The following is a 15898-nucleotide window of genomic DNA, read 5'->3' as shown; positions in this document are numbered from 1 at the left end:
GCAGGCCATCCCCTAGCTGGAGCGTGTTTTGGCACTAGCAGGCAGTCAGGAGGGCAATGCTGCCACACTCACCATCTGCCTCAGTAAATCTACATCAGGGTTTGGTGCCAGGAGTCCTGGTACTGCAGGTTCCCACTCTGGCATGCATCTGTCCTCTATCCCCCTGCAACCCCTTCGGGTGGTGGGGTCCCTTTGGACTCCCCAGGGTGACACTGTGGTGCTGTGGGCTGGTGCAGAGTACCCAGAAGTGGGCAGCACTTTGGAGTTGCAGGTGATGGAGGCCGGTCCCTGCGGGTCACCTGGCGAGGGCTACCAGGTGCCAGGGGCTACCTGCTGACGTGGCAAGGCAGCGACGGTGAGTGTATGGACTGTGGGATGCTGTGGCAGCAGTGCTGGAGCCCTTCCTATCTCAGCCATCTCTTAGGTCTGAAGAAACCTCACTTCCTCCCTGCTGCCATCACCTTCACCATCACCTGCCTACACTGTCAGTGTCTCAGCCATTGCGGATGGCTGTGAGGGCAGCCCTGTCACTGCCACGGGATGGACAGGTGAGGTAACCCCTGCCTGACAGTGCCTGGGTGACAGTGGCCTTCTCGGTGCCACAGTGCCAGAGCAGGTGGGGAAGGTGACCCAGCTGGAGGTGCAGGCATCCAGGAGCAATGCTGCCCATGTCACTCGGGTGGGTGTGCTGGGAGCCACTGCCTGCCGTGTGGTGTGGAGCTGCAGGGACAGGGAAGGGGCCTGAGCTGATGTCTTCCACGGCATCCTTGGTCCTCGAGGGGATCTTCTGAGTGTGGTCCTCACCCTCCCCAGCCCTTCTCACACCCAACACTCCCTCTCATTCTCATCTCACCTTCCCAGGGGACAGAGGGGCCCATGGGACTTACTGGCCCAAAAGGGGAGAGCCTGGAGAGAGAAGCTTCTTCACCCTGACAGTTCTGGAGAATTTCAGAAGTGCAGCAGCTGCCCTGGCTCAGCCTGGTGAAGCTGCTGGAGGGCATCATTAGTGATGTCAGCATTTCAGCTTGGCAGAGATTCAAAATAAAGGAAATTCAGGACCATCCAGGCTTTACAACTGCTTTACCTGCAAAGCAACTCCAGTGAAACTTTGCAGGAGAAGCTCTTAATGCATTAAACTGTCTGTAATATGAGTGCTAAACCAAGGTTTTGACCTAACAGTTTCAACATTCATCAAGTCAGATTGGCAAGAGCTGTTTTGAAATGTTTAATAAGCTTTTTGTTTTAAGATTTACTTTACAAGGCAACTTGTATCACTTTCATCAGTATCTCAATACAAAAGTCTTACAATGCTATATTTGCTAAAAAACTACAACATGGAACTGGGGGTTAGGGACTTGTCTCCTTTTGCCAGCTGTTTTGGTAGGAGGGGTGTTCCACAGCCTGCTGCTGGAGGCTGCTGGACTCAAACAATAAGTTACACAAGTTCTGTACATAATTACAGAGTATGCAGCTGTATTATACACCACAGATAAACACCATCAGGGCCTGTAACTACTGCAAAAGAGAGCTTTTTCTTCAAGATTTCAGAATTTGACCGTGGATAAATCTGATCTATCATGGGACTGACATCCATCTTTCTTAGGCACTGATCCAGGCAGAATTGCCTTGCAGAAAATACTGTCTCTTTTGCAAACTTGTGCATCAGTAAAATATTTTATGTAGCTCTCAAGTCTTTAACAAATCTATAAAAATAATTATTTGCTAGTCTTGTGCCCACCTTCAAACACAGAATTATTTGAATAACTTCATATTCTCTTTCTGCATTAGCTTCACTGCAGTATAAGATCAGGCAGAAAATTCAAAACCTTAATTAGTCCAACTGTGACTCAACCAACTGGATATTTTAGCCTGAACAAAAGAGTTTAAATACAACTCCAAAGAAAACAAAGGAAGTTTGTACCACAGCAGCTCAAGCTAACTAACAATGAATAGGTTTTCCATGGTGGGGGAAAAAAACCCAAAACATTACTAATTCAAGTTTTAGCAAAGAATATTCAGGGGAAACATTTTGCAATTCTATGCTTTGTAAACATTTATACAAATCATTCAGAGTGGCTTTGGAATGGATTTTCAAATCCTTGGCATTATGTAGGGCAAGAAGTAACAGCTAACAGTAGGACAACAAGCAACTTCAACATGGAGTTACAAGAGCAAGAGCACTGAAGGCACCTGCATCAAGTACTTACAAGTGGGTATTACTTTGTATTTTATTATAAAGTTTATAGCATTACAGAGTCCAGGATGGCACCATAAGTAACCTTGTTACAGTATTTGTTTTTGCTTGGTACAAAAAAGCTGAACAGCAGCATAACTTTTACACTAAATCCATAACTGGAACGGATTGGCATCTTCTGAATAGGGATGAGTCAGTGATTTAAAACAAAATGGCTGCATTTTTAAATCTCAAACATGTGCAAAATTCCTCTCAGTGGAGAATGTGGTAGAGGTGTGTGCAATGTTGAAGGATATGCCCCAATCCTGATACTGCCAATATACTGCAGTCACGTGGAGGGTGAACTCTGGATGGCTACTCAAGACTTTGGGTGCTGTTTCCAGGAGTCCTTCTCACAGCTGGTGCTCTCTCCCCACCCCACTCTATGTCCTTTTATGCAGTGCATCAAGTACTGACATTCATAATTATTCTCTCCCCCTCTGCCCCTCTCCCTAAAATAAAATTGGTCCATGATAATTCTAAAAAGCTTCTTTCAGGAATTCCAGTAAACTCTCCATCCTAAGACAGCTGTGACTGTTACAATGGGTTTATGAAAGCATATACAATCTGGGAGATGAAGGGCTGTACGTAAAGAGAAATATCTCCATTTTCCTAAGGTCTTCAACAGCTTTTAAAAACAAGAGCACGGATTCCAATGTTATTATGAGGAAAGCCCCTTAGATTTTGGTGCTTTAGCCTTGATGTGATTTGCTGTTTTCACATGTTGTAGGCAACATAAATAGGATCCAACTGATCAGCTAAAAATCCATCTCTCAAGTGCATCCGTTGTTTCTCGCCACGGGAGTTGATGGGAATGACCCCAGGATCCACGATGACCACAACACCAACAATGAGATAATGCTCTTCCAGCACCACATTTGTCACCAGTGCCACCAGGTCCAGTGCTTCCTGCTCTGAGCCTTCCAGCTCCACCACCACCACCAGCAGGTTGGTCCATGTAAACACAGCGCTGTGGGCACACACACGTGTTAACGGGGAGGAAAGAACACCTGGACAAAATAGGTGCTTTTTATCACCTTGTTAAAACAGATTATCACAAGAAAGGCAAGATCTCCCAAAGCTTACAACTAGACCTGAATGCTCTGAGGCTGGAGAGGACCTACAGCCAATGATATGCATAACTCATTAGGGCCAAATGGGAATAATATGCCTGAAAAGACATCATCCATGAAATCCTTGAGATGTGTTTACCACACCCACCCGTGTACATTCCGACACAGCCAAGGCAGTTACAAGTTCTTCTGCTTTAGAAGAAATAAAATGACACAGAAGAATGATGCTGTGGTTCTTACCATTCTGCAATGCTCTTGTGTGCCCTGATCACAGAGGTTTCTATGTCGATGGGGTGGTACCTCATTCCTCTGAGCTCCAGTGTTTCATCCAGAGAGCCCACCACATACAAGGCATCGTGCCTCTCTGCAATACAGCACACACATTTCAACATCAGCACATCTGCAGCACAAACACAGCCACTTGTATCTGCTTGTTCCTGATGCTCTAAGATGCTCCCAGTGCTTCCTAGGGGAAAGATTCTGTAACACAAGCTCTAGCATTTGGAGAGAATCAAGAGCTCATGTAGCAGTTCTGCCTATGACTCCAAGCAACTGAAACCACAATGAAAATAATTTCTGGGTCATCCAGTTCTGTCCTTTCTCACATGCTTGGGTTTATGAACCCAAGCAAAATCCACCATTTAAGCATTTTTGTTCCACTGTTCTTACCAGAGAACTTCTCTGATCGACACAACTACTTTTCAAATTCCCAAATTTAACTTTTTTTTTTTTCTTTTTAACACTAGCTTATACACAATTGTCCTCATGCCAGCGAAATTCTACTCAGCTTCTTAAGATCACACAGTTTACACAGTAAGAACAACTCAGTCCTCTCCCCAGCCTTAGCTTTAACAGGTAAAAAAAGCAAAGCTCTCCTAGACCCTACCTGAAGGACACACTCTCCACATTCATCCTTGTAACTCTGTTCAGTTCAATTTTGCTTTTTCTTTGTTAACTATTTTATAGTCTTGCTCAGTTGAGTCACTGGAGGTGAAAATCATGCTGGGAAGCTCTATTTCATGTATACTGTGAGTTAATTCACTGCACAAAGCCTCTTAAAAACTAAAGGACAACAGCCATTGTTCCATGGTGATGCAAATCTCCGTGATACATGATTTTTCAGAAAGCTACAAGGCACAAAAACTTGCTATTATTATTATTATTATTGTTATTCAGTGGCAGCAGTTGGAACACTGACACTATTCATGTAGACACCATCATTCCTTTAGGTATCACAGAAAACCAGCAATATACATTTGTTACTAAGTTACAAGCATTCAAACTCCTTTCCTTAGAATGTTCAGAGATTTATTTTTTTAAATAAATGATCATCAAGAGCTATATCTGCTTTGTATTCTGTCTCAACAGAAAACAGAGCAGATGGAAGATAAACTTTTCCCAAACTCAGACACCTTGTCTTAGATCAAAAAAACCCCAAGATTAACAATTTCTTTTCTAATACTGGAAAGTTTCTCCTCTAGACATTTAACTTCTGAAAGACTGCAAAATCACTAGTGTGTGTGTGCATGTCCTGAACCTGCTGAATGATAGAACATCTCCTCCTTAATTCAGGAGTCTTCTATGATGTAAGTCAGCATAAACTTGCTGGACAGCCCAATCTTTGCTGGCTCAGCTTCCCCACGGAGCCTCACACGAGTCCCTGTGGGTGCAGGTGTTCTCTCTCACCTCCACTGGCATCTGTCAGCTCTGTCCTGCGCAGGAATCCCAGGTACCCGGTGCGAGCCCACACGGTCTGGGTGTCCCCAAAACTCAGGTGAGCAGTGAAGTGATCAGCGTGCAGTGCTTCTTCTCCATACACCGTGTAGTAACCAGTGGCATTGTGTGGGCTGCTCACCCAGATCTGCAGGATAAACCAAATCCAAACTGCAGTAAACGTGGGGTATTTTGCCAGACACAGAAAGCACTGTTAATTGATTTTAAAAGATCCCTTTCACTGATAATTCCGACTACTCCAAGATGCCAGCTTTATCGAAATCATTAACTTCTAACCAGAGCAAAGGAGTTTTATATGCATGTAATTGGGGGATGGTAAAGGCCATAAATATGAATCAGGCATTTGGCTTACTGGAAAGGAACACCTGCTAACCTATTAGCTAGGCATCTTATAACACAACAAAAGATGCCTATAAAACAAAGGTTAAAGCAAGCAGCAAATTGCTGCCCACTGCTGGGAGTACATCAGTACATCTGTTCTAGCTGTGGGCAGACACAGACTAGTGCCCTGGTCTCACCTGGTGCTGTGCAGCCACATGTGTAGGAATGCACACAGTGCTGCTCTCTGTGGGGTTCATTCACGTGCCACACCAGGGTTATCCTGCTGTCCCACTCAGGGGAAGGAGGCATTTATCTAACAGGAGGTATCCATGTATCACATCACTGCTGATAAACGCAGTACAACAGTACCAAACCTTTACCTCTCCTAAATGTGAGTCTCCCAGAGGTCCCTTGGTTTCTGTGTGTGCTATGATGACCTTTACTCCCGGAAGAATCTTGAATAAGAAGCAAACAGAAGTTAATAAAATGAATTCCTTAAAAGAAAAGTTAATCAGAAGTCAACAGTCTGTGTTTCCCTTACTCCTCCTTTCTGCATCACAGATAGCAACCATCTCTTCCTACCACTGTTGTATAATTTGTTAAAAAATTTTAAATCTGAGCATTGTTTTGCAGCACCAGTGCTGGTTTCACATCTAGAAAATGCCTTCCATTATGAAGGCTTCAGATTTGTTCTGGTGGTAGCAATTCATCCCATTGCTTCATGTCATGCACCTGGCTTCACTTTAACTACTCAATCATAACCTGTTCTCCTGGAAGTTCTGACTAGCCAAGCTTGTCCAACATATTCTTTACTGAGATCCAGGTGATGCAGCTCCCTGCCCAGGTGAGGGCCATGAGGACATGAGTGCCATAATGGCTTTAAACTGAAAGAGGAGGTTTAGAGTAGATGTTGGGAAGGAATTCTCCCCTGTGAGGGTGCTGAGGCCCTGGTTGTCCAGAGAAGCCATGGTTGCCTCACCCCTGGAAGTGTCCAAGGCCAGGTTGGACAGGGCTTGGAGCAACCCAGGAGAGTGGAAGGTGTCCCTGCTCTTGGCAGACAGGGACTGGAATGAGATGAGCTTTAAAGTCCTTTTCAAGCCAAACCACTCTGTGATTGTGTGAAGAGGAAGGACCACAGTCTCTCACCTTCCCAGACTCCATAAGTGGCAGACTGTGTGGAGAACCTCTCTCTACCAAACGCACCCTGAGAAAATAAGAGGATACATTTGAACAAGGCTTTAAGAGCTGTTGCAGGTTAGGATATTTTTCCCTTTTTAAATTTTTTCTTTCCTCCAATCTGCTGCCTAAGAGATGATAATAACTGTACTTAACCAAGACAAGAACTTAAACAGAGGTGCAACAGATGTGTTCTAGTATATCCACTGCTACTCCATCCTTGGCTGCAATGAATCACCCAGTTATTCTCATTTATTCATAACTTACAAGTTTCTAGCTGTCTTCAAAACTTCCCTATTAGCATTCCCATATAACACTTTTCTTTCAAGAATCTGTAACTCTGCTCTCTGGAAAAATGAGTAACTTTTCCCAACAAAGCCTGAAAGTTGTAGTCCCATCAGCATTTTTAATTCACCTTTTCTGGATTCTCCTGGATCTCTACTTGTCACAGTGAGTCATGCAGAGCACCAGTAGGAATTACAAACAGTAAAGAGCAAGCAGACTGAGTGGCATTAAGTGACACAGTGTAGCCCAGGGAAGGCTGAGGGAACAGAGCTGTTTTAATTTGAAGGGAAAAGATAAAAAGACTAAGAGAGATTCTAACTGTGCTATTTCCACTACCTAAAGGATTTTTAGAGAGCAGATTTCTTGGAATTGCACAGCACAGGGATAGAATATGGCAGGGAGTCAGGTGGCTGCTGCCAAGGATGTTTCAACAAACCAATGCAATGAGGCTGAAGTTTCTTCTGCACAGCAGTGAAGAGTCAGTGCTTTAATACAGACCGTACCTGTCGTGTCGAAGTGCTCTCATATCTACATAGACTGTTGTTGGATCTGGTCCTGCTGTTCCCTAAGAATAAGGAGGAAGAAACAAATTAAACAGAAGCCACAACACCCTGGTTTCATCCTCACAGCCACATAAATTCACAAATTTCTCTCCCTTTTTTCTGACAGTTACAAAGCACTTCCCTAATGTACAAGAAACAAAGCAGCCCCCCTTTCTACAGCGAGTACTGTAGAGACTTTGCTTTTTATGGAATTAAGTCAATGAATGCACAAGTGAAGTATGTAGTACAGGTTAAGTCTACGTTTGCAAAATTTTTACATTTAGAATTCAGCTTTTAGGATTTTATTTGAGTAAGCACCTGCTCTAAAGCCCACACAGCCAGTGCAAAAGGATGTAAGCACAAACCTATGTGGGGCTGGTCCCTAACACTGCAGAACCAGATGGACTTTAGGATGTGACAAGCACACATGCATCACTATACCTGTTCAGCCAGCTTGCCCAGCCTGTTTGGCTGACAGCAGGACCACAAACAGAAGTAACAGAGGCCATCAAAGTGTGGGAAACAGAGAGAAAGGGGAAAAAAAGAAAATACAAACAAAGAGGCACTGGAAACATAAGATACACACAGTAAGACAGAAAACAAAACTCACAGTTTTAGAATGAAAAGAAAATTTCCATTTCAGATTTTTTAAGAGCTTGGCACTTTTAGGCAGTTCTTTTGGACACATGCAAGTCTCAGATCATGAACAAAGGAGGGCTATGGCAACTCATACACTGTTTTATAATAAATCCTTTCTCCCTCTGTAAGACTGTTTGCAGCTTCAGAAACACCTTCTCAGTGAACCATTTCAGCAGGGGTGGAAGATGTGCATTTATCTGCCTGCTAATTTCTATCAAAAGTTTGGTCATTCATTTAAATCCAATTAAAAAAGTCTAATGGAGGTATCACTTTGAAAGAATGGGGGAAAAGGGGTAGAAAACCCCTCCCACTAAAAAGGGGCTTAAGAATGGAAAACAGAGATGAAAAAAGGCAAAAGGAAGGAGAAGCTTAACTGCCCAGCAGTCCTGTATTCCTCCCTGGGTTTTTTTTTGGTTTTTTTTGGTTTTTTTTGAGTACTTTTTATTGCCATTCAGTATTCTGCAGAAAAACTGTTCCTCACCCCTTTATCCCAAACTGTCTTTTGAAATTTTTATTCACACAGGCAGTTTGGAAAGCTATTCTTTCACACTTGGCAGCTGAAATGTTTAATTCAATGAATTTAAATTCTTAATTTGCAGTCATCCTGATTTCATGTGTATCCTTCCTGTTTTTCCACCTATTCATTCTGAAATAATTTCTTTATAACCATTTAGCTTGGCCTTGTTAAAAATAATTTCTTGTTTAATTGTGAAAGAAACTATAGTAACTAAGGAAACAATTGTGAATGGCAACATATTTAAGTAACTCATGTCCCAGAATATCTCTCTTGTAGGAAACTTTGAACACTGCAATATATTCTGAGAGCTAAAAAGGCTTTTCCTCTTCTAGTGGGCACCAGGAAGAAAAAAAAAAGGACAAAGTTTTGCAGAAGTACAGTAGCAATTTTCAGAGAATCCTAATTTATTAACTGTGATCCATACCAATAAAATTGGAAATTAAATTTACAATTACACATACTTAATCCATGCCTCCCCTAAAATATTCCCCACATACAAAACTATACAGACTTATCTGAAACCTGAGCACTTTATTTACTAACTTGAGCATCCTCCAAACTCCAGTGTGCTTTTCCATTTTCTAGTCCATGCTTACTTAATACCTGATTTTTCAGGTAAGTTTTGGAATACATATATATTATGTATGTATTTTTTTAAACTCCTGACTGGAAAAGAAATGCCTCATTATGAAAATTTAGACTTCCAGTGGTTAAATTACATGTAACAGATTATCAGCTAAATACTAAATTATCAAAGGTAGTTCTGGCCCACAGCATGTCATTATCTCCAGACTGTGAAGCATGGCTGACATATCATAGGTGTATCTTCCCTCTCAAAGCTTCCAATTTCACAGTTTTAAGTAAAAAAAAAAAAAAAAAGTCCAGCTCTCACAAAAGGTGAGACAAAAATATCTGCATGTTGCTAATACTCATTTGAGATTGCTAAAAATAAAAAACCCTGCCAACTGTGTCAATTTTCCTGGGTCTTATTTGTGAAATTCTAATTCCACATTACACAAAACACGACAAGATCTGAATCACACAAAAGCTGAAACAGCACTGCTTTTAACATGGAATATTTAAGAACAGGAAGCTGTTTAATACTTCTTCTGCATAGTAGGAAGGAAACAAGTTTCTTAGTACTGACCTTCTGGATTAGAAAAGCAAATCAATTGGTCAATGAGTACAGAGAAATGAAATTAACCTAATCAACATAATATTGAACATCTTATTAAAAAGCTTAATTTAACTAGGTGATGAAACAAGCAAGCAGTGGAGCTCTAGCTCATTAGAGAAAGAAATCCATTCAGCTGAACATGATTTTCTACCAAGTTCCCAGAGAGTCTGTGTAAGAAACAGGCAGCTGAATCTCACCTGTAAGCAAATTGCTACGTTGACCCTGCACCCAAAGGTGGTGCTCACTGCACGAGCAGAGAGGCCCAGGTCTTTGAATAACTTGGAGAAGGACTGGGTGAGGGTGATCCTTGGTCTCTCCTCTGCCACCACCATGCAGGTGCGCACGCAGGACAGGTTAACCCCCTTCATCTGGGAGGGCAGGGGGAGAGAACAAACTCTGTAACTTCAGAGGCAGCAATTCTAGAAATAAATGGTTTTATTGTGCAACAGAACGGCTTTAAAAGCACTACATGGACTGCATCAACACTACAGACATCGTGCAGCTGCAACACAGTCAGCATTTTGGGCTGAAAAACTCACAAAATGTCATTTTTGCCACAGGGCTGGGCTTGCCAGAGACCTTCTGGCTGCCAGCACTGCACAGTTCAGGTGTCCCAGACATCATCAGCTCCTCTCTACGTGAACGTGAGCCTGGAGTACCTGGCTGTGGGCCAGGATTCCCTTTGGTGAGGTCCAGTGGAACACAGGCACAAGTTTTATTGTCTCTATTGACAGCACACAATACAACCACTTTTTTGTGAAGGAGCTGCCACACATGCCCAGTGGAAGTCCTGAGCAGATGAGTTACTTCAGCTGTGGGAATGTTCTTTTCTCTTTAAGGAAATTAAATCTGAGTTGAGAGACTTCCCTCAAAAACAGATGTATTAGAGTGTAACTCATGTTGTTAGGAATCAAAGAATCATACAGCATATGCTTTGAGTGGGAAGGAAAGGATTTTAAAGCTCATCTCATTCCAACCCTTCTGCATGTTCAGGGACACCTTCCTCTAGAATCAGGCTGCTCCAAGCTCCATCCAGCCTAGCCTGGAACACCTCCAGGACTGGGCAAGATTGCATCTATTTTAAAACTCAACACTTTTGGTATCAAGTGATATCTGAAAGTGAGACTTGCTGAGTTTTGGGGGGCTTTTTCTTTTGGCTGTTTTTGGGTGAGGTTCTTTGTGTTTGGTGGGGGTTTGGGATTTTTCCTTCTCTTGGTGTGGGTTTTATCTAGGATTTTTTTTTTTTGTTTGGCATTGGGTTTTTTTCTTGTCTCAGGCACAAACAAGTTGATAGCCTTGCTATGTGTTTTGCCCAAAAACTCAAAAACAGCCAGCAGCACAGAGGTGGCACAAATAACAAAACCTGAAAATACAAGACTTCTTTTTTTTTTTTCCTCCACTAAAAACATGGAAGCTGAAATCTTCCAGCAGTCTCAATACACCCCAAAATTCATAATGGTGGAAGGCTCTCACGGGAACACTCAAAACCTCATCTTCTCCAAGCCAAAATGAAGTTTTTAGAAAGATACAGGTCTGTTTATGTCAGTATGTGGAAAAATGAAGCCCACTCACCCGGAGAGCATCAGTCTGTGTCCCAAGGCCTTTGGTGCATATCTCCATCACAGAGTAGGAGCAGAAGGTGACACGTACTTTGTACTGGCTGACAGCAGACAGCCACAGAGACACGTTACTCTCCAGCTCCAGAGGAGGCACCAGGATGGACTGGTGACCTGAATATATACTGGGGAGAGGAAGCAATAGGAACAGGGAAATTCAATTAATTCACGCATATGGCATGTTTTAAAAGGCTGAAAAAACCTGCAGCTTTGTGAGATAAACTGCATTAGAGTAGGTACCTGGTTGAATCGAGTCAAAACTCACTCATTTTAAGAAACATTTAGCTGCTTCCTTTAGCAGTATTTCTTACTGCATACCAATCTTGCAGTGAACACTTTAAAGGTCTTGTCAAAACATATGGTTTAATCTCAAAAGACTTTAAAAGGATTTACTTAATCAATGTGAAACACACAGTGGAGCCCCCATTTTTTTTTCTTCCTTGAATTTAGTATCCAATTAATTCTACTTGAAAAACCTGAAGTTACTCAAATAACAACTGACTTACATGGATTTTCTTACCACAAAAGGCATTTTCTGAACTACTGATAAAAAGGTTAATTTGGGTTTCTTTGACAGTTTCTATTAGTGGCACCACATATTAGTGACTATCTTCTTTTTTCCTCTGCCTTCACTCAGAGTCAGGATTGAAACTCGAGATGGATTTTCTTGTTTGGACTTGGTTGTTTATTAATTCTCATCTATAGTACAGAGAGTTCTTCAGCACTTCTACCTAGCAAGTCAAAAGTGAGAAAATGGAGGTGTATCTAGCTAGTTATAAGGTCTTTTAAAGACTAACTATCCAACTAAAAGCTAACATCTACATTATTTATACTTTTGATCCAATAACCAAACACCTGTGACCCACACTGCGGGATTTTCTATTCAATCCAAAAACTATTACCCAAAATCATGAAGAAGAAGGAACAAGAGACAATGCCCAAGAACCTCCATCTTGTCCCGTACCTATTACTATATTCTAAAACCCCAAATTCCAAACCCTGGGGTTCTAGAGAAGGCAAGGCACACATGAGGAGACCCATAGCTCCAGAGCCTTACCTGCACAAGCACCAGAGTGCAAAGCCCAAGCCACAGTAGGGGTCCAGGCAGATGGCAATCTGTCTGGATGGGTACAGCTCACACTGGAGCTTTATCGAGCGACATAAGGCACTTGTAGCTGCATGTGACATCTGCAAGAGGAAAACAGGACCTCTCAGGGAGCTTTCCCTTTTCCTAGAGAAAGGGTTTTACATATTTCTTTACAAATGTAAAGGAATAAAACATGATCATCTCTTGTTACTGTACCTTTACTCCTGCTAATATACCAGTAGTAGACACACTGAAGTCCAAGTATGCCAACATATCTGGGGATGCAGGTCTGAAAACATTAGCCAGCTTCTTTTTAGGCATATCATCTATTTAAAATACATAAGTAGAGGAGAGTACCTTATTATTTTAGGAAACAGGCACAGGACAAAAAATGTATCTTTACAGCATTATCATCAAATCCTCCCTATAGTTTCTGAACAGCTTTTTTAACACAATGCACAACACATCCACTCAATCAAGCAGTTGTGGTGCACTCAAAATAATATCACTCTTCAAACTATTTCCATTTTGGCTACTGTACCTGTATCCAAAATAGTGGGCCATGTTTTAATATCTACAGCTGCTGCAGCCTCCTTGGATCTGAGCAGTTTCATTATAGCTTGGGTGGTCAATATACACGCAGACTTACTGACCTGCAAAAGGCAAAGCATTAAAATCATTGATAAAATCAGAGAGTGCATGCTCAAAGTCATGTCCTATGCATCCAGATATGATAACCAGTGAGATGAAGAGATAAAGAAAATAATAGGAAACAAAGCACAATAAATCACGACAACAAAAGACCATTTTAAATGAGTTTCTGAAGAAGTCATTACTGACTCACCCACAGCACACTGAATATTTATTTTTGAGCTTATTTTTCACTGACCATGGCAAAGGAATTCATCAGGCTGCATCAACCATGCACCACTCCCCACAAGCACAAGGAGAGGAATGTCTCATACCTACCTCTACAATCATTTTGACAGTGGGCAGAGTGGTAGCAAGGTTCTGTGGATGAGGTGGGCGGACAGTGATGGGGACACAGCCAGCATACAAACAGCCATAGAAAGTTGCTATCAAATCTACTCCTGGAAAGGACATTTGTGAAATTAAAGCCATTTTAATCTGATCAACAGGCTGAATCTTTCACCACAATCAAAATACACACTGATTTATGTTATTAAGATGCAAAGATTTGTCACAAGTCTCTTCAAATCTGCACTTCTAAAATTAGTTTTAAAATTAGTTTAGAATTAGCTCGTAAAATTAGCAAAAATTATCCCAATCCAATTAATGGACAGAACTTCTTTTCTTGTGCTATGTGGTTGTGGTTTTTGCTGTGTGTGTTGCTTTACCTGGAGGGTAAACCAGGGCCACGTGGTCACCAACGTTCAGCCGTCCCTTCTCCATCAGTGCGACTGCCACTCTCTCTGCCCTCTTGTGCAGCTGGATGCACGAGGCAGTGCTGGCTACAGTACCCTGGCCAGGAGACAAGAGACAGCAGAAACCTTGAAAGGAACAGCAGCAGCTCAGGGCCTTGGGTATTGACATGAAAAGGTGTAAACCAAAAGGGTTTTCTCCTGCAGACATGTGAACACACCAATACACAGCACCGTAGCTCAGTAGTCCCCAGCTATTTAAGACAGGTGTTCACCAACAGGTAATTCTTTGTGCCCAAGTTTAGTGGTTCCTTTTGCAGAGTCTCCCATGTCAAGGGTAAAACTTGCCTGAACAAAGTGACCTGGGAAAGGGCTGCTTCATACTAGAAAAACTTTCCTCAAAGCCTTCTTTACTCTGAGAGGATAAACCAATTTAACACTAACAATGTTGCAACTTCTTTTGCTAAAGCACAGTCTCAAAAGAAAAGTTAGAAAGTTTGAACAATGTCTTAAACTCTTTCGCCCTTCTGAATGAGACATACAAATCCTTCACTTTCCAAAGACTGCTGCCAGACTTTCTGGAAGACTCCTGGCTGCAGTACAGCACAGTGCAGGGCAGATCCAATTTGTCCCCAGGCTGTTACTATCACTCTGTGTGCCATCTTTACTGAGAGCAGAGCCCAGCCCAGGGCAAGGCATCAGTATCCCTTGCAGGGTGTGACAGTGCTCCTGGAAAATTTGACTCCAAAGCTGTCTCCCCAAGGGCTCTCTACTTAGGCTCTAGATCTTCTAATCAGGAAATCCTCAGACTTAAAATCAACCCTCGTACTCAGGAATGAAGACAGAATCATGGCTTTCATTAATATGACAAAAGTTGTGTTCCTGCAGGAAATGCAATTACTGCAATGTTTTAAGCTAGGCAGAATGCATACTCAAATTCCAGATGCAGAATAAAACATATGATGCAAAATTCCAGAAGTGGAAAAATTTATGCTGCTTACTAAACTAGCAGTTTTTGTCTGCTTTATTAAAATAATCTGCAGCATTTCAGGAAAAGACTTCTAGAAGGAATTTTCTTAGAACCTAAATCATCTTTTGTTTTGGTCTTTATCTCCAAGTATGACCTCAAGTGCATCTTACCTTGGAATTCAACAGAAGGAAGAGTGGATGATCTGGAGTTGTCTGAGCTCGCCACTGAAGAACATCTGCTAAATACAGGAACTGAAAGGGAAGAAAAAGGAGACACTCAAATTCACTCAAAGTGCTCAGGTTTGTTTTCAGCAGAATATCATATCTGAACTTCTTTCATTCTGAATAAGCTAATTCAAATGTTTAATAATACCAAGACCCCAGTGTCACCTTTCTTGCCTGGTCATTGTCCTCCAGCTGGCTAACATCTCTCCCCGAGGCTTGTGCAATCCTCTTGCCAGCTACGAGGTTTCCTACAATCATTGATGCAGGACCAACATCTGCATTTTGGAAAGAACAGTGCAAAGTGAGGAAAAACAACCTAAGAAACAACCAACAGTCCAGCCTGCAAGTGCCCTGTATAACACAGATCTGGCAGAACTAGCACGTGCTCTGCTTTCCTCACCTGGCTGCTTCTGCCGAGGCTTGGGCAGGTTGGTGACACAGGTGTGGGGACACATCAAGACATTACAGGGATGCAGAGCACCCTCCAAAAAGCGCTGCTTCGTTTCTGAAATATGAATTCCTCCCAGTGGAGCCTTTGGCAAAGTGTTGGCTGGCACCAAGGCAAGGCAGTACACACCTACTTGGTGAATGCTATCAATTGCCTTCACAGAAATTAAAAAAAAAAACAACAAAAAAACCAACCAAACAAACAAAACAACAAACAAAAAAACACAAAAAACCAAAAAAACCAACCAAACAAACAAAACAAAATTAAAAAAAAAAGAGAAAAACCCAAACAAACAAACAAACAAACAAAAACATTCCACATTATCAACTGGGATGTAGCTAGAGCAAGAATTTGAATTCAATTCATTTATAACATTAACATTTTTACTTGCACCACAATTTGCAAATAAAGGGTCCAATTCTGCACTCACTGAACTCATAGAAGCTGTGCCATGACTTCAATGGGAGCAAGAGC

At 42.0% G+C, this 15898-nt stretch overlaps 1 protein-coding gene across 2 annotated transcripts in view; it reads right to left on the bottom strand.

The window, feature by feature from the left end:
- Positions 1-1219: 1219 nt before the first annotated feature.
- DIP2A (disco interacting protein 2 homolog A) overlaps positions 1220-15898 on the bottom strand; it is a 73049-nt gene continuing 58370 nt past the window's right edge. Inside the window, exons 23-39 of one of the 2 annotated variants that reach the window (XM_062506592.1) lie at positions 15377-15578; positions 15142-15251; positions 14923-15003; positions 13759-13882; positions 13370-13491; positions 12942-13053; positions 12617-12726; positions 12371-12501; positions 11270-11438; positions 9895-10065; positions 7806-7835; positions 7326-7387; positions 6508-6565; positions 5742-5816; positions 4993-5167; positions 3547-3670; positions 1220-3203 (exon numbers count right to left, since the gene is read on the bottom strand). In XM_062506592.1, coding sequence (XP_062362576.1) covers positions 2951-3203; positions 3547-3670; positions 4993-5167; positions 5742-5816; positions 6508-6565; positions 7326-7387; positions 7806-7835; positions 9895-10065; positions 11270-11438; positions 12371-12501; positions 12617-12726; positions 12942-13053; positions 13370-13491; positions 13759-13882; positions 14923-15003; positions 15142-15251; positions 15377-15578 — 2109 coding nt within the window. In that variant the 3' untranslated portion in view covers positions 1220-2950. The remainder of the gene's footprint in view (positions 3204-3546; positions 3671-4992; positions 5168-5741; positions 5817-6507; positions 6566-7325; positions 7388-7805; positions 7836-9894; positions 10066-11269; positions 11439-12370; positions 12502-12616; positions 12727-12941; positions 13054-13369; positions 13492-13758; positions 13883-14922; positions 15004-15141; positions 15252-15376; positions 15579-15898) is intronic. The other variant, XM_062506591.1, reaches the window with a different exon arrangement.

The sequence above is a fragment of the Cinclus cinclus genome, chromosome 21, assembly GCF_963662255.1.
Source record: "Cinclus cinclus chromosome 21, bCinCin1.1, whole genome shotgun sequence".
Lineage (NCBI taxonomy): Eukaryota > Metazoa > Chordata > Aves > Passeriformes > Cinclidae > Cinclus > Cinclus cinclus.
The sequence above is the reverse complement of the archived record's forward strand: the minus strand, read 5'-3'. Positions and strand labels throughout refer to the sequence as shown.